The sequence below is a fragment of the Carcharhinus amblyrhynchos genome, chromosome 4 (assembly GCF_965287045.1).
Source record: "Carcharhinus amblyrhynchos chromosome 4, sCarAmb.v2.hapA, whole genome shotgun sequence".
NCBI classification, from domain to species: Eukaryota; Metazoa; Chordata; class Chondrichthyes; order Carcharhiniformes; family Carcharhinidae; genus Carcharhinus; species Carcharhinus amblyrhynchos.
In genome coordinates this window covers 1,534,383-1,552,998 of record NC_137327.1, presented here as the reverse complement: position 1 = coordinate 1,552,998, position 18,616 = coordinate 1,534,383, and the positions used below count along the sequence as shown (strand labels likewise).

Here is an 18,616-nt window from a genome sequence, read left to right as displayed (position 1 = left end):
TCAGTGTTGGTTGATACAGGGGTGGGTTAAGTTCAGATTATCACAGTGACTCCTGTGGCCAGTAGCCCAAGTCTCTGAGATAATCGGAATCGGAAGCAGACTCTCTCTGTCTGGTTGACATCTATCCATAAAATATATGCTGTGTGTTTCACAAGAAACACTTTACTGAGTTGTAGTAAATATCCCTCCTAGAGGGGACAGCCAATGGTTCCACAGGAGATCGTCAGCTCTTCTTGGGTAGGACACATGTACAGCCAATGGGTACCTTGATGTACTTCAGATTGAAGCTATACTGCCCGGGGTGCGCAGGGCAGGTCTGACGCTGCAAAACCAACATTGTCTGTTCCAGGAGCACTGAGTTGAAGGAGAGAGTCTCCTCCCCAGTCTCTGCATCAATGCAGCCATCACAGAGGCAATGAGCAAAGGCCAGTTTTGGAGGGTATCGATTCTCATCGTAATCAATCCTGCAATCAAAATAAAGAGACCATTCAGAGAGAGAGGAGAGAACAAGACACAGTCTGTGTCTACCCACCCCTGCCAACATTACCCTGCTACAGCCCCCCCCACTGTCCCCCCACCACCACCCTTACCCCTTCCCCTGCCCACACTGGCCCTCCCTGCCACCCTCCTTGCCCCCTCTGTGCCCACACGGTGAATGTTGTCTATGTCATTACCTGTACTCCCAGGGGGAGATGGAGCGATGGTGGATGGCGCTGTTGTGTGAGGAATATTGTTGGAGATTGGGACAGTTTTTCAAGCCGCTGTGTTTCTGCTGTTCCAGCTCCTTCACCAGGGTGACCGAGGGGAAGCGGTTGATGTTACTCCTGCTCAGCAGTTTCTGGAGCCCCGTGCCCCAGCTCTCCATCTTCTCCGGCTCCCAACAATAGAGAGGAGCTGCAGCCCTTACTGTGCCAGTCAGAGTCAGCAAGACCACGAGAAGCTTCAGGAACAAATCACACAAAAAAACCTCAAGAAACTGCAGAGATTCCCAAACCCCATGATTCCCACCTCACCCTCCCACAAACTGTTCCCACTTTTGGAATTAAAGGATTGCAGTGGGATAGAACACTTGCCCAGGAATGGCCGCACAGGCAGAGTGTAAAGTATTGGAGAGGAAGGACTCTCAGCTTTCCAGGCTGGCTCAATCCAGGGAGATTCTCTCCAGTCTTTCCCTTTCACACTCTGTCTATTCCCACTCTCTCCCTCACTCGGAAACTTTTCTTACCGTCTCTGTCCTTCCCATTTCTCTCTGACTCGCTCCCAATGTTTTTCCCTCCGCTTCTGCTGCGTTCAGCCCTGAGCGCTTTCTGATCTATTCCTGATTCCATTCGCTCTTTTATATTGGATCAGAATGAGCTGGAAATCCCGGTGAGGAAAATGTTTGCTGCTTCCGTGTTCTTCTCAAAGGTAAAAATACCCGTTTGTGAGAGAGACAGATTACCATGGAGAGACTGAGAGAGCCACCCCCACACAACCCAGCCCCCAACAGACTGGGACAGGAGTTATACCGCACTGAGAGAGGAGCACCCCCCCCACCCCACCCCCACCCCCACACAACCCAGCCCCCAACAGACTGGGACAGGAGTTATACCGCACTGAGAGAGGAGCACCCCCCCACCCCCACCCCCACCCCCACACAACCCAGCCCCCAACAGACTGGGACAGGAGTTATACCGCACTGAGAGAGGAGCACCCCCCCACCCCCACCCCCACACAACCCAGCCCCCAACAGACTGGGACAGGAGTTATACCGCACTGAGAGAGGAGCACCCCCCCCACCCCACCCCCACCCCCACACAACCCAGCCCCCAACAGACTGGGACAGGAGTTATACCGCACTGAGAGAGGAGCACCCCCCCCACCCCCACCCCCACCCCCACACAACCCAGCCCCCAACAGACTGGGACAGGAGTTATACCGCACTGAGAGAGGAGCACCCCCCCCCACCCCCACACAACCCAGCCCCCAACAGACTGGGACAGGAGTTATACCGCACTGAGAGAGGAGCACCCCCCCACCCCCACCCCCACACAACCCAGCCCCCAACAGACTGGGACAGGAGTTATACCGCACTGAGAGAGGAGCACCCCCCCCACCCCCACCCCCACCCCCACAGAACACAGCCCCCAACACACTGGGACAGGAGTTATACCGCACTGAGATAGGAGCACCCCCCCACCCCCACCCCCACACAACCCAGCCCCCAACACACTGGGACAGGAGTTATACCGCACTGAGAGGGACAGGAGCACCCCCCACCCCCACCCCCACCCCCACACAACCCAGCCCCCAACACACTGGGACAGGAGTTATACCGCACTGAGAGGGGGATAGGAGCACCCCCCCACCCCCACCCCCACCCCCACACAACCCAGCCCCCAACACACTGGGACAGGAGTTATACCGCACTGAGACAGGAGCACCCCCCCACCCCCACCCCCACCCCCACAGAACACAGCCCCCAACACACTGGGACAGGAGTTATACCGCACTGAGATAGGAGCACCCCCCCACCCCCACCCCCACCCCCACAGAACACAGCCCCCAACACACTGGGACAGGAGTTATACCGCACTGAGATAGGGACAGGAGCACCCCCCCCACCCCCACCCCCACCCCCACACAACCCAGCCCCCAACACACTGGGACAGGAGTTATACCGCACTGAGATAGGAGCACCCCCCCCACCCCCACCCCCACCCCCATACAACCCAGCCCCCAACACACTGGGACAGGAGTTATACCGCACTGAGAGGGGGATAGGAGCACCACCCCCACCCCCACCCCCACACAACACAGTCTGCAACACACTAGGACAGGAGTCATACTGCACTGAGTGATGGCAGAAACATTCTAGAATCGTCAATTTCAAAACTAATTGATGTCAATATTTATATAATTAAATATAGTGTAAGCATTTATCCCATCCAGAATTCCATAACTGGTGGAACTGGAACATAATTTTTGTCCAGATTGTTCCAGGTTCAGAAGGAACTCAGTGCATGATGTAAGGGAAAGGGCAGCTGAAAGAATAGGACAGAGATTGGGTTCGCTCACCTCCTGACTCCCCAGAATCCATCCGCCATCTACAAGGTACAAGTCGGGAGTGTGGTGGGACACTCTCCACTTGCCTGGATGGCTGCAGCTCCAACAACACTCAAGAAACTCAATACCATCCAGGACAAAGCAGCCCTTGTTTGGCACCACATCTACAAACATTCAAGTCCCCCACCCCCGACACACAGTGACAGCCGTGTGTACCGTCTATAAGATGCCGTGCAGGAACTCACCAAGGTTCCTCAGGCAGCACCTTCCAAACCCTCGACCATTACCATCTGGAAAGACAAGGACAGCAGATACCTGGAAACACCCCCACCTGGAGGTTCCCCTCCAAGCCACTCACCATCCGGATTTGGAAATAAAATCCATTCCTTCATTGTCATTGGGCCAAAATTCTGGAATAGCACAGTGGGTGTCCCAATATCACACGGACTGCAACAGTTCAAGAAAGGCGCTCTCCACCACCTTCTTAAGGATGACCCGCATTGTCTTTAGTGTAGAATCAGAGAATCCCTACGGTGCAGAGGGAAGCCATTCGGCCCACTCTCCAACCAAGTGTCTTCCTCTCCCCGCCCTATCCAGGTAAACCTGCACATTCATCATGGCTAACCCATCTACCCTATACATCCTGGGACACCATTGACAATTTAGCAAGGCTAATCCACCTAAACAGCACATCTTTGGACTGTGGGAGAAAACCGGAGCACCCGGAGGAAACTCACGCAGACACGGGGAGAATGTGCAAACTCCACGCAGACAGTGACCTGAGCTGGGAATTGAACCCAGGTCCCTGGCGCTGTGAAGCAGCAGTGCTAAGCACTGCACCACCCGATAAACAAATAAGAAAACTTGCAAGGAAATTACTTTGGCTCCTCTAATGGTTTAGACCAGGGGTTTGCAATCAGAAGGGCAATTTTTAAAAATGAAGTCAATAATACAATATCTTGAACTTGCAGGGGCCCTGGCAGACATATTTAAAATGTCATATTCATGGGGGAGGTGCCAGATGATTGGAGGGTGGGTCATGTTGTTCCGTTGTTTAAAAAAGGTTCCAAAAGAAATCCAGGAAATTATAGGCCAGTAAGTTTGACATTGGTGGTGGGCAAGTTATTGGAAGGTGTGATAAGGGATAGGATCTACAAATATTTGGATAGTCAGGGACTTATTAGGGAGAGTCAACATGGCTTTGTGCGTGGTAGGTCATGTTTGACCAATCTATTAGAGTTTTTCGATGAGGTTACCAGGAAAGTGGATGAAGGGAAGGCGGTGGATGTTGTCTACCTGGACTTCAGTAAGGCCTTTGACAAGGTCCCTCATGGGAGGTTAGTTAGGAAGGTTCAGTCACTGGGTATACATGGGGAGGTAGTAAATTGGATTAGACACTGGCTCAATGGAAGAAGCCAGAGAGTGGTAATGGAGGATTGCTTCTCTGAGTGGAGACCTGTGACTAGTGGAGTGCCACAGGGATCAGAGCTGGGTCTACTGTTGTTTGTCATCTATATCAATGATCGGGATGATAAATGTGGTAAATTGGATCAGCAAATTTGCTGATGATACAAAGATTGGAGGTGTAGTGGACAGTGAGGAAGGTTTTCAAAGCTTGCAGAGGGATTTGGACCAACTAGAAAAATGGGCTGAAAAATGGCAAATGGAATTTAATGCAGACAAGTGTGAGGTATTGCACTTTGGAAGGACAAACCAAAGTAGAACGTACAGGGTAAATGGTAGGACTCTGAAGCGTACAGTTGAAGAGAGGGATCTGGGAGTACAGGCACAGAATTCCCTAAAAGTGACGTCACAGGTGGATAGGGTTGTAAAGAGTGCTTTTGGAACATTGGCCTTTATAAATCGGAGTAACAAGTATAAAGGTTGGAGTGTTATGGTAAGGTTATATAAGGCATTGGTGAGGCTGAATTTAGAGTATTGTGTACAGTTTTGGTCACCTAGTTACAGGAAGGATGTAAATAAGGTTGAAAGAGTGCAGAGAAGGTTCACAAGGATGTTGCTGGGACTTGAGAAGCTGAGTTAAAGAGAGAGATTGAATAGGTTAGGACTTTATTCCCTGGAGCGTAGAAGAATGAGGGGAGATTTGATAGAGGTGTATAAGATTTTGATGGGTATAGATAGAATGAATGCAAGGAGGCTTTTTCCACTGAGGCTAGGGGAGAAAAAAACCAGACGGCATGGGTTAAGGGTGAAAGGAGAAAAGTTTAAAGGGAATATTAGGATGGGGGCTTCTTCACACAGAGTGGTGGGAGTGTGGAATGAGCTGCCAGATAAAGTGGTAAATGTGGGGTCACTTTTAACATTTCATGGATGAGAGGGGTGTGGAGGGATATGGTCCAGGTGCAGGTCAGTGGGACTAGGCAGGAAAATGGTTCAGCACAGACAAGAAGGGCCAAAAGGCCTGTTTCTGAGCTGGAATTTTCTGTGGTTCTATCTTAAGAGCCACAATGCTGGAACTCAAATGCAAATAATAATGAAATACAAGTCAACAACATTTTAATTTTTCTTACAAAAAGTTGTTAATTTAATGATACTTTTTCACAAGTACAATGTTAATAAAAGTTAGCGATCAAAACAAACCATTTAAATAACATTAAAATAGATTTATTCAATCAAGGTCGGAGCTGGATATGAATCCTTACTGAGCTGCATGTCCCTCTGGGGCTGAAGACTGCAAACCCCTCATTCAGGTTGGAGCTGAAAACTTCCTGTGGATTGGAAGATGACCAGAAATGTTCAGAACATCCCAAGGTTGACAAATGAATAGCGTCTTTCTTGATTTTCAGAAGGCGTTTGACAAGGTGCCTCACAAGAGGTTATTGCAGGAGGTCAGGGGACATGGAGTTGGGGGTAGGGTGTTAGCGCGGATAGAGGACTGGTTGTCAAATAGGAGGCAGAGAGTGGGGGTTAATGGGTGCTATTCGGATTGGCGGATGGTGACTAGTGGAGTGCCCCAGGGGTCGGTGCTGGAGCCTCAGCTATTTACCATTTATATAGATGATCTGGAGGAGGGAACCGAGTGTATGGTGTCGAAATTTGCTGATGACACCAAGATTGGGGGAACGGCAAATTGCGCGGAGGGTGTGGAGAGTCTGCAGAAGGATCTAGATAGGCTGGGCAAATGGGCCAGGAACTGGCAAATGGAATTCAATGTTGGCAAGTGCGAGATGGTCCACTTTGGTAGGAATAATGGTAGGAAGGACTATTACTTACGTGGCGAAAAACTGCAGCAGGCGACGGTGCAGAGGGACCTCGGGGTCCTTGTGCATGAGTCGCAAAAACCCAGCCTGCAGGTGCAGCAGGTGGTCAGGAAGGCAAATGGGATGCTGGCCTTCATAGCGAGGGGGATTGAATATAAAAGTAGGGAGGTCTTGCTGCAGCTGTATAGGGCATTGGTGAGGCCGCAGCTGGAGTACTGTGTGCAGTTTTGGTCGCCGTATTTACACAAGGATATTTTGGCCTTGGAGGGAGTGCAGAGGAGGTTTACTAGGCTGATGCCGGAGTTGAGGGGGTTGAGCTATGAGGAGAGGCTGAATAAACTAGGCTTGTACTCGTTAGAGTTTAGAAGAACGAGGGGAGATCTCATTGAGACGTATAAGATGATAAATGGGATGGATAGGATAAAGGTGGAGAGACTCTTCCCGCTCAGAAAGGACTAGGGGGCACAGCCTCAAGATAAAGGGGGGGCGGTTTAGGACGGAGTTGAGGAGGAACTTCTTCACTCAAAGGGTGGTGAATCTTTGGAATTCTCTGCCCATTGAGGTGGTGGAGGCTACCTCACTAAATATTTTTAAGACGCGGGTTGATGGGTTTTTGATAAGCGAGGGGATTAAGGGTTATGGGGAGAGGGCGGGAATGTGGAACTGAGCCACGACAGATCAGCCATGATCTTATTGAATGGTGGGGCAGGCTCGAAGGGCTAGATGGCCTACTCCTGCTCCTATTTCTTATGTTCTTATGTTATGAAACCAAGGCCTTAGATTCCAGAAAACATTGCTGCAAATGGACACTGATCTGCCCTGCTGCTGATGTTGACTGGGTTACAGAGAAGGAACGAAGGAACCAGCAGAACCTCAAACTTTGGCTGGAGGCAACTTGTCTTGGGTAAGTGCAACACATCAGAGAACTGAATAAGGTCAATGGGGTTCTTTAACTGACACATGGTGATAAATTTCCTAGCGTTAGCCTTTTGCTAAACACACCTCCAGCAGGTCAAGTTAACTCAACAGAGAATGCAACAACAAACCAATCCAATTGTACTCTTACAGAAAATGAGAACCATGGGAATTAAATCACCTGGGAGCAGGAATTTTATTTGGTATTGCTTCAATATACACTAAATAACTCATTTAGAGACTGGAGTATTTGATGGGAACAGTGTAGAGTGAGATTTACTCTGTATCTAACCCTGTCTTGGGAGTGTTTGATGGGAAATCTCACAACACCAGGTTAAAGTCCAACAGGTGACTCACCTGACAAAGGAACAGCATTCGAAAAGCTAGTGGCATTTACTACCAAATAAACCTGTTGGACTTTAACCTGGGGTTGTGAGACTTCTTACTGTGTCTATCCCAGTCCAACGCCAGCATCTCCACATCATGTTTGATGCAGACAGTGTAGATGGAGCTTTACTCTGCATCTAACCCCGTGCTGTACCTGTCCTGGGAATGTTTGATGGGGACAGTGTAGAGGGAGTTTTACTCTATATCTAACCCCGTGCTGTACCTATCCTGGGAGTGTTTGATGGGGGACAGTGTAGAGGGTGCTTTATTTTGTATCTAATCTCATGCTGTACCTGTCCAGGGAGTGCTAGATATTAGCTGACATGTAATTTAGAATTGAAACCCTCAGGTTAGCTCAGCATATGCTGGTTCTAAAATTGACCAGAAATAACAGATAGTCATTCAGAATAATATATTCAGACAAATTTAAAATCTGAAAAAAGAGCAAAATTAACATGAAAGTAAATGGGCAGATTGTTCCTGTGGGGTTAACTGGCCAGTTACAATACTGAAGCCACATGGCTACGGTTGCAAGTGAATTATTTAAATGAGGTGAAGATGTGAACAATGGATGTTTGGAAAAGTGCACAAGTATTTTCCATAGGTCACATTAGAAATATTTTCCTCTGGACACACTACATAAACTGTGGCCAGAAACAGCGCACTTACAGCCTCACTCAGACAAGACCAGAAGTTCCTGTCTGAGGTTAACGGAGATTTGCATTGTTGGACCCTCGCCCGTGCTAATTTGGTGGCAGGCGAGGTGGTAGATTTCTGGTATTGCTTGAATTAATCATTTACTGATACTTTCAGTAATTAGTTAGAATGTGCAAACCTACTCAAATAACTGGTTGACATAAAAACAATCCCTTCCACTTAGGGAAAAAAATTCCATCCCTCTCTTTTAACCTCTCAGTCAAAGTGGGATTGAAATATATTGAAAAAAAGGTCAGTTGGCAGGATCAAGGGATAGGGGCTGGTGGAGATGAGAGATTGAGAGAAGGCAGTTGGGATTGAGAAAGGCTTGAATAATTTGCTCTAAATAGGAGGCAGGATGACCTTCTAGCTGGACTAGAGTTATAGAAGTGTGTAGCACAGAAACAGGTCCTTCGGCCCAAATTGTCCATGCCACCTCTTTTTTTTAAACCCCTAAGCTAGTCCCAGTTGCCTGTGTTTGACCCATATCCCTTTATACCCATCTTACCCATGTAACTATCAAAACATTTTTTAAGGCAAAATTGTACCTGCCTCTACTACCTCTGGCAGTTTGTTCCAGACATTCACCACCCTCTGAAAAAATTGCCCTTCTGGACCCTTTTGATATCTCCCCTCTCACCTTTAAACTATGCCCTCTAGTTTTAGACTCGCCTACCTTTGGGAAAAGATGTTTACTATCTAGCTGATCTGTGCCACTCATTATTTTATACAGGTCTATAGGATCACCTCTAAACCTCCTACATGCCAGAGAAAAAAGACCCAATCTATCCAGCCTCTTGTTATAATTCAATCCATCAAATCCCAGTAGCATCCTAGTAAATCTTTTCCGCACTCTTTCTAGGTTAATAATATCCTTTCTATAATAGGGTGACCAGAACTGTACACAGTGCACAGACTGCTGCAACACAATTCTTACTGCCCTTTCAACTACAATTTCACCAATCATAATCCAGCTGTTTGCCCTGAGCAAGACACCATCATCCCATACTCAAAGCTGTAACTCAGTAAGCCAGTGATAGATGTAAACGCAGGTGTGAATGCAGATGGATTTATTACATGATTGTTGCATAACCTGCCTCTTGTTCAAACACTGGCGACTTGCCAGTAGCAGTAATACGTGCCAGGTCTAAAATAGCTTCACAATTAGAGCATAATGTGGGAGTTTCCCTGCTTTAGAAATGCAGAGTTGCATAGTGGTAAAAATATTCCATTTATCATCAGTCACAAAATGTAGTTGAGGGAATAAAGATATACCAGCGTTAGACAAGAGATACATTGTTTATTTTATGGGACTAGGATTTGGAACATCCAATTACAGGGAGGGGATAATACAAAAAGATTAAGAGATTTTATACAATCACTACAATTAATATAAAATTCTTCATAGAAAGAAACATTGAGAGTCAGCACAGCCAGCGGAGAGACATTGATCACGGCTGTCTTACATGGGCCTCTGTACAAACCAATTGCCAGAATCTAGTCTCCTCCAAGCAACACTGCATCAACTTTTGTGCTGCAATCCATTTCTCCGCGAGTTAACCTAAGCAGAACATTTACTTTACACAGAGAGGCGTGCTGGATTCTTTCAAGTGCTGCAGGCTCTGGGTTAAGTGGGCTGACAGTGGGTTTCGACTGAAGGGAAGACTGACTTGAGTAATTGCGAAATCAGCACTAAACATTGGAAACTTGTCATCAGATTGGGTGGGACTCGATGCCATTAAGATATGTTCTAACCCAAGGTTCCCTGCAAAGTCCCCACCTTGAGCAGCTGAGATCAGGAACATGCACCATTTATCCCTCCAGGTCACTCCTACATCTCTGCGCTAGACTGACATTAAACTAGGCAACTGGTGGATTAGGGGAGGACGCAAATAATACATTATTTTTAAAGATAAAAAAAAGCTGGTAACTGAGTTAAGAAAAAATAGCGATAAACTTTCATTAGAATGATATTTCCAACATTGTTTTATTTCAGATTTCCAGCATGCGCAGTATTTCGCTTTTGTATCAAGCATTTGGGCTTCTTTACTGCAACAGCCGAAATACTCCGAGCTCTTAAATACCACACAATGATCTGCTGGCTAATACCTACACACACCAGTTTGCAGTAAGAATGCTGTCACTGATTTTTTCACTCCATCCCAGTGTCTGAAGCTGTGCTTCACAAAGTTGCCTCTAGATGGCCGATTTCAGTTTAAATATTCAAACTACTTATTCCACATCAATCCAGATACTCCATCTCCAAAATTTAGAAATGCAAAATCAATTGCTTTAAATGCACAGCAGAGACGCCAGTTTCTACAAAGGTAAAACTGAGGTCAAGCCTTGAGACCCTATATCTGACAGCCTGTTACTTCCAGCCTCTATTACTCTGTACCACCTGGGGACTGCATAGACAAACTGAACACACTGGTACAGACAGGCTGCTGGCAGAGTCGGTGAACGCGGCTATGAACACTAACATTGCAGATAGACACACTGCACACATTCTACAAACACCGGAGAATAATCCAGCTCCACATTTAGCCAATTTAAGGTTCCGAGTGGACATTTCATCTTACCTAGCTGCGTCGGCGAGAAACTCTTGGGTCGTTGTCTGCAAAGTCACTATTTGCTACTATGCATGTCAATATCTGATATATCTAAGATTAAATTAGATTTCATGTTGTTCAGATGTTTTAACAGTAATAGAACCGACTTCGATAAATTACATAAGGGTCTGAGTTAGTGGATAAATGTCATTTCCTTGCTACTGGTAAATGATATTAATTTAATGTATCATTATATCATGTAGCTTAAAGGCTCTTAAAAAACCATTTTAGGTAAAGACCCAAATTCACTTCCTGGCGATGTCTGCTGATCCAAACTTGGTAGCTGGCTAGTGGGACCGAGAGAAGAATCGACTGAACTGACTTCCAGGACTAGAATCCCAGTAAACTCCGCTGAAAACGCCCATTGATACTGGGGTGAGGAAGGTCTTGGATGTAATGCTTCTGTTGACTGAATACTATTATCCCTTGATCACAATATCAAAGGGATACGGACCCTTATCGATATATCAGCACCTTTGGGGAAAAGCAGAGAAAAGGAGTTGGAAGCTATTGACTGGTTCTGAATTGCTGGGATTTCTGCATAATCTGATCGCATACAATTATTACTAGCAAATACCTTACGCTGCCCTTAAGAGTTGTAAAATGAGCAGAGAGCGAACTGCACTGAAGTTCTTCCCGGTGACTGTTGGTTCAGGAAGTTACTAGCCCACACAGGAATCCAGCTTCAGTGCCAATTGCCAAAAAAAAGCAGCAACCTAAGTTTGGATCCCAGCAAATGAGCGCAATGTAGCAAGCAACCAGGTTATGATAGAAAGCTAATGAAGCTGCAACCACTCAATTACAACCAGATATCAATCAGAGAAACGATCTGCTTTTCTCCACTTTGAGCACCTGATTGTGGTGCTTTTTAAACTAATTACATTATATAGTTTGAGTGACTGACATACTTCTATTGTTGCAAAGCAGAATGTAAGATGAAGAAGCTTCTCCCTAATAAGTATGGTCTAAACACGTTGTAGATCGACAGTCTTGATCCCAACATCTACAGAAACACAGGCACAAGAGCTAATTGCATTAATCCCCTCACCCCAGTGTAATTATAAACAACCTTCAACCTCACTCCAAATATCACGTGCCCAAAATACAAACAGTCCACCCCACCCCTGCAAACACACAGGGAGCGGCCTGGTATCCAATTCTCTTGTGTATACATCAGAATAGAGGCAACTGATCGTCAAACCTACCTTAGGCCTTTTTGTGAGGGAACCCTTTGGTCCAAAGCAGTGTTGTGTAAAAATTGGTTGCTGATGCTGATATAACCACATTAGGCTTTTCACACACACAACCCTATATATATATGCTAAAGACTGCAGGACTCTGAAGGGTTGCAGAGGGAATTTTACACATTTGACACGATGACAGCCTGCAGAAGAATATCACCCCTGTACAGCTCACTCAACAGGGGATAAAACACTGAAATCAGAGATATTGTCAATATTTTATTTGGCTCTTCACTCTATCAGCAACACAGTGGTTATTAGCCCTGCTGCCTTACAGTGCCAGAGACTGGGGTTCGATTCCTGGCTTGGCTCACTGTGTGGAGTCTGCGCGTTCTCTCCGTGTCTGCATGGGTTTCCTCTGGGTGTTCCGGTTTCCTCCCACAGTCCAAAGATGTGTGGATTGGTCATGCTAAATTGCCCCTTAGTGTCAGGGGGACTAGCTTGAGTAAATGCATGGGGTTACGGGGATAGGGTCTGGGTGGGATTGTGGTTGGTGCAGACTCGATAAGCTGAATGACCTCCTTCTGTACTGTAGAATTCTATGATGCAAAGATTGTCAGCTGCTTCCAATGGGTGAAGGTGTTTAATATTGAACACTTGATATTAACTATTCAGAAACCTCTGATCCACTGGGTTCACAAAATCTGCGTCTCCACTGGAGGTTAAATGAGGACAGTTTCGACTTAAGCATCCGCAGAATCCAATAGCCTTCTTTCACCCATTGACCAGGTTACAGTTAACTTAAAGGTATCCAAGGTCACCTCCTGTAATCCCAGCAACAGAAAGCTTGAAGGGCAAAATAACACCACTGACCACTGGAAACAAAGCCCAGCCCACTCCTTCCTACAGATTAGCAACACACAATCTGACCATCCGGCCCACAGCCTCCTGCTTTGTAATCACTCCTCTCTTCCACCACCCCCTTCAGTCAATTCTCAAGTTCATTTATAGAAACTGTCCAGGCAAAACCCCAACTTTAAAAACAAAGTTGCAGCAAAAGGAATTCCCATTGGAAGCTGTCAGCAGAAGCAGACTGGTGAAGCAGTGTTGGGGCACTCCTGCAATCTAAGCCCTACCTTTACCTGTTTGACCATCTTCTGCAGAGCCACAGTGTGGTGGATTTGGAAAGTGTACTTAAATGTTTTCCTGATGAGTTGTTTAATAATGGAGTGATCTACAAGTGAAACCCTTCCATTAACACATCACTGAGTGGGTACTTTGTATTAATGAATCCTACAGACTACCACTCAACCTCCAAAATAAGAGACACTGATCAACAAAACTTCATCATGCAATGAGATGTAAAGTCCTACACACTAACAAATAAGAAAAATGCAGAATTGTATTATAAACGTACACAGTTTGGAAGGACAAGTGGAGTAGCAACAGTGTCTTCAGCAATTTGCACCAGACACTTCAGTTCTGCAACTGGGTTCAATTCACATTATTTTGACACAGCAACCACAGACTCATCTTGAGACAGTAACATTAGATTGGGGTACAGTTCCAAATACTCACTAAAGTGTGACCACAGATGGGAAACCTATGCCACAACTGTCAGTTTCTATCACACTGGTTGGTCTTAGTGTTTGGGAAGATATCTCAGCCTTATCAGTGCCTGGCCGCTAATGATGAGATTCTGACAACGTTTTCTACACGAATAGAAAAACAAAACAAAACAATAGCAGATGGCTTTAACTAAAAGCTGAAGATTTGAGCTCAGACACATGATGCTTGAAGTTATGCCTCATACAAAGGTATAGTTGACAGCTTGGTTACCGGATGCATCCCAACTGCTTTGGCTTAAAAAAGTTCTTAAAACTTGGCTTCAAATCTTTTTTTGCTCTTCAGGTGATTCCAAGAGCAACCCAACTCCAAAATTAGCAAGTTCCCAGTCACGTCATCCATTCCAAGGACTAGGATTCAAAATTATTTTCTACAGTTTTGTACAACTATCATTCCTTAAAATATTACTAGAAATTTACACTAATATTATTCCAGATTTAAAAGGAAGGGGTGATGTGTAGTTTGAAAACTGAGAAAAGGCCTCAGTCTGTGTTGGATTAATTCAGCATCTGTTAATTACATTTAATTACAGTTTCCTGGAACCATTTATAATCATCAGCAATAAACACTGACAGGAAGTGAGGTTTGTAAACACATTGAATAGATGATGATGAGAGAGATGTGTACTGTACCCCTCGGGCTAGGGAATCAGGCACCCTTACCAGGCAGGTGTATTAGTTTCAGCTGTGAGATGGACAGGATAGTTACTGCACAACAACAGCCTGAAGTGTTTCAGCTGCATCTGTTTTGAACTGATGCCAGAGGTCACAGGGTAGAGTCAGGGGCTTGGGGCAGGGCAGTTAGAGACAGTTTGTAGAAAGTCTCAACATTAATGTGAAACATGCCTGAAGGGATGTAGTTGAAATTAGTCAAGTTCAGGCCCAATGAACTTTGCATTTTCCCATATCCTTCAAAATGCAACAAGTGAAACGCAGGGACAGGGAGGAACCTGATTGATCTGTGAAGTGGGTCTCAGAACGGAAGTGTTGACGAAAACTCACTTCCATTATTTTAAGGCTAGGTTACTAATCAAAACTGTTCTGAATCTTTACAACTAGTAAATCCTTTATTAAAGTCATGTAAAAAAAAGTCAATCCTGAACATTTATCTGCCCATTCAATGCAATTACTCTGTCCACCCAGCTTCAGCAGATGTTATCTGCGTGTAAAAAAAACCTGCTTTACCGCAATACCTCAGCTGTGTGTGTCAACAGAATGATCTTTTCAGAGTTCTCAGTCTTCAACCTACACATCCAACACAACCAGAAGGTGTGTGCATGAGATTAAAAATCTGAAAAGTGTAAAATAAAAGAATGAATATTTATTTGGGAAGCCAGAAGAACAAGTTTGCCCAAAAAACGGAGGGGGAAGAGAAAGCAGTGTTTGACAGCACATTCACCTGCTCTCTGGTAACACATTATGAATATTTGGGGAATTCGTTCAGACAACACACACACTAAGAACTTCTAAAGCAGTGTAAAAGGTGTGGCTTCTCTAGGGTGAGATTTCACGTGTTCAGGTCCAGTCTTGACTGTACTGTTTGAATCGATTACCACTGCAGCGTCAGTCTGTGTTAAATACGCAGTCTGCAGCCATCTCTCCATGATGACAGATTTGGAGTTAAACTGCAGCTGTCACCCACTGGGATGTGAGGAGGTTGAGAGAATGGCAGTGAGGTACCCAAGGAGCCCCAACATGGCTACTTCCTGAAAGAATCACTGATTTAATCACTGGAAATACTGACAGCTGTTTCTAATCAACAGACTGCAGTCCCGTGTCGATTGGTTCACAGCTACTGGACTTTGCCAGGGATCTTTGCTCGCTTGCGGGCGATGGCATCCTCTACAGCCTTCAACTGTTTCAGTAGCTCCTCCCTGCGCGATAATGTGCTGGATTTGCTTGACTTTGCCGAGGATGCAGTGGTGGCAGAGGCTGCTGTGTCGTGAGACTTGCTGGAGCTTGAAGACACGCTGGTCACTTTGCTCGAGACCTTTGACTGGGGTGAAGGCGGCCGTTTTCTAAAGAGGGGATGGAAATAAAAAGTTTAAAATCAGACAACCAAACTTCTTGCCATCCTTAGCTGTCCCAAGGGCAAGAGTCAACTACTGAACAAGGATCTGGAGACATATCCAGGCCAGAGGATAGCAGCTCTAGCTTCTGAAGGACATCAGAAAACCAGATTATGGCAATCTTTCACAGTTGTTCCTGAGTTAGGTCAAAAATAAGCACATTTATTGAATTTGCAATTATGGGACCTTGGACCTATGTCCCCAGCTTGCTTGTCCAATTCTATAACCACTTGACTATTGAAATTAAAACCTGCTCACTATTCCAGGACAATTCCAGAATGCAAAGACAGACAAGAGGTGTTTGTTTCTGCTCTGAATAATCTTCCTAAATCCTTGCCATGTCTCATTCACCATCACTGCCAACAATAAGAATGATGAGTTCCTGGACTTTGTCACCAAGACTGAGACCATCAGCTGCCTTTGCCCTTTCACCCACCCACCAAATCCCATTTCCTCCAAAACTGCCACAACTCCCCCCACCTGCCAAGTTTCTCTCTTACTTCCCCTCATGCCCTCTCCAAGTTCATCCTGACAATTACTTTGGACCCATCTCCTGCTTCCCCAACCCTATTCACTAACTACAGGGTAAATACCTTCCATTCCTGGTCTCCATGCTAGCCAACGTTGTTAACAGTATTCTCTCTTTTGGTATTGGTACTAATTTAAAACTAGAATTTTTACCCCTCTCAAAGAAACAAACTCACTTCACCAGTCTTGCAAACTGCCAGCCTATATCCAATCGCCCTTTCCTCTCCAAAGTCCTTGGGTTCTGGGAAGTCAACCTCCCAGTGAAGCAGATTGGGAAGAGTGTCCTACAGTCAGCATCCCAGTGAAGCAGATTGGGAAGAGTGTCCTACAGTCAGTATCCCAGTGAAGCAGATTGGGAAGAGTGTCCTACAGTCAGTATCCCAGTGAAGCAGATTGGGAAGAGTGTCCTACAGTCAGTATCCCAGTGAAGCAGATTGGGAAGAGTGTCCTACAGTCAGTATCCCAGTGAAGCAGATTGGGAAGAGTGTCCTACAGTCAGTATCCCAGTGAAGCAGATTGGGAAGAGTGTCCTACAGTCAGCATCCCAGTGAAGCAGATTGGGAAGAGTGTCCTACAGTCAGCATCCCAGTGAAGCAGATTGGGAAGAGTGTCCTACAGTCAGTATCCCAGTGAAGCAGATTGGGAAGAGTGTTCTACAGTCAGCATCCCAGTGAAGCAGATTGGGAAGAGTGTCCTACAGTCAGCATCCCAGTGAAGCAGATTGGGAAGAGTGTCCTACAGTCAGTATCCCAGTGAAGCAGATTGGGAAGAGTGTCCTACAGTCAGTTCTTGTTGAAGAGAAAGTGACATCATAGGTGAACTATAAGTTTATTGGTTGGTAAAAATCCGTTGTTAGGGATTGTCTACAAATTGCTGTAAATTAGAAAAATGTGTACTGTTTTGAGAAGTAGCTGTGCTTGGATTTGAGAAGGTTAGGGCCAAAGGATAAGATACTATAAGTAGCATAAGGGACGTAACAATAAGACTTAATATAAGATCTCCAGGCAAGGTCCTGCATTACAGCAGGAGTGTTCAGAGTGAAATACGGTCCTTAGCACAATTAGTATTTTTTAAGGGGAGTAACCATCAAGTTTAATCTGAAGGGACGTCACAGCAACAGAGCTCACACCTGCGATGTGCTCCTCCTGTGATATGTGAGAAGTCACAGAAACTACCAGCGTTGCTGGCAAACATATGCAGAGAGTGGCTCCAACTGCAGCTACGCGCTAATTACATTTCAGAGCTGGAGATAGGTGGACTCATTGGGGAGTATCCATGATGTTGAGATTGCCATCATTCAGTGAGATGGTCACACCACAGGTAAAGATTGAAGGGGCAGAAAGGGGTGGGCGAACACCAGACAGAGTACAGGAAGGCAAGTGATGCAGAAGGCCCCTGTAGCTGTTCCCCTCTAACATATAAACTGTTTTAGATACTACTGGGGGGATGACTTCTCAGGGGATAGCAGGGGAAGCCAAGTCCATGACACCATGGGTGCCTCTGCTGCAGGGGAAGAAGAATGGCAGGACTATAGTTAATGATAGGGATTCAATAGTGTGGGGAACAGACAGGCACTTTTGCAGCCACAAAAAGCTCTCCAGGATGGTATGTTGCTTTCCTGGTGTCAGGGCCATGGATGTCTTGGAGCAGCTGCAGGGCATTCTGAAGGGGGAGAGTGAACAGCCAATGATTGTGGTATATACTGGCACCAACAACATAGGTGAAAATAAGGGATGAAGTCCTATAAGCAGAATATAGGGATGTAAATTAAAAGGTAGAACCTCAAAGGTAGTAATCTCAGGATTACTATCAGTGCCATATGCTAGAGAGGGTAAAAATAACATGATATATCAGAGGAGTATGTGGCTGGAGAAATAGGGTAGGAGGGAGAAATTAAGATTCCTGGGACGTTGGGATCAGTTCCAGAGAAGGTGCGATTGGTACAAGTGGGACAGGTTACATCTGGGCAGGATGAGATGCAATGTATTTGGGGGGTTGGGATCCTGAGCAGGGAAACAGAGGAGGGAAAATCAAGGATAGGAACAAAAGGGGAAGGCAGAAAAAGCAAGGGCAAAAAACAAAAGGGGCCATCACACAAAATAAAGCTAAGACGACTAACAACATTAAAAAGACTGTGCCTTAATGCGCAGAGCACTTACATAATGGTAATTAACAATGCAAATAGATCTAAATGGTTATGAGACAGTTGTAATTACAGAGACATGGTTGCAGGAGTACCACAAGTAGGAACTGAACGTCCAGGAGTATTCATCATTTAGAAGCACAGACAAAAAGGGAAAGGAGATGGGGTAGCCTTGTTAATAAAGGAGGAAATCA

The 18,616-nt window shown here is 45.7% G+C and overlaps 2 protein-coding genes across 12 annotated transcripts in view; both read right to left on the bottom strand.

The window, feature by feature from the left end:
* Window positions 1-223: 223 nt before the first annotated feature.
* Window positions 224-1,264, bottom strand: LOC145341727 (interleukin-17C-like). The gene is made up of 3 exons (XM_080186588.1): window positions 1,226-1,264; window positions 675-940; window positions 224-464 (listed from the first exon to the last, which is right to left on the bottom strand). Exons 1-3 carry the CDS (start codon window positions 1,241-1,243, stop codon window positions 224-226), a joined length of 525 nt encoding a protein of 174 aa, XP_080042714.1. The 5' UTR covers window positions 1,244-1,264.
* Window positions 1,265-9,544: 8,280 nt separating this feature from the next.
* The window catches only part of zc3h18 (zinc finger CCCH-type containing 18), a 179,616-nt gene continuing 170,544 nt past the window's right edge, over window positions 9,545-18,616 (bottom strand). For all 11 annotated transcript variants that reach the window (XM_080186637.1, XM_080186636.1, XM_080186640.1 and 8 more), the window contains one exon: window positions 9,545-15,700. In XM_080186637.1, the coding sequence (XP_080042763.1) occupies window positions 15,475-15,700 (226 nt within the window). In that variant the 3' untranslated portion in view covers window positions 9,545-15,474. The remainder of the gene's footprint in view (window positions 15,701-18,616) is intronic.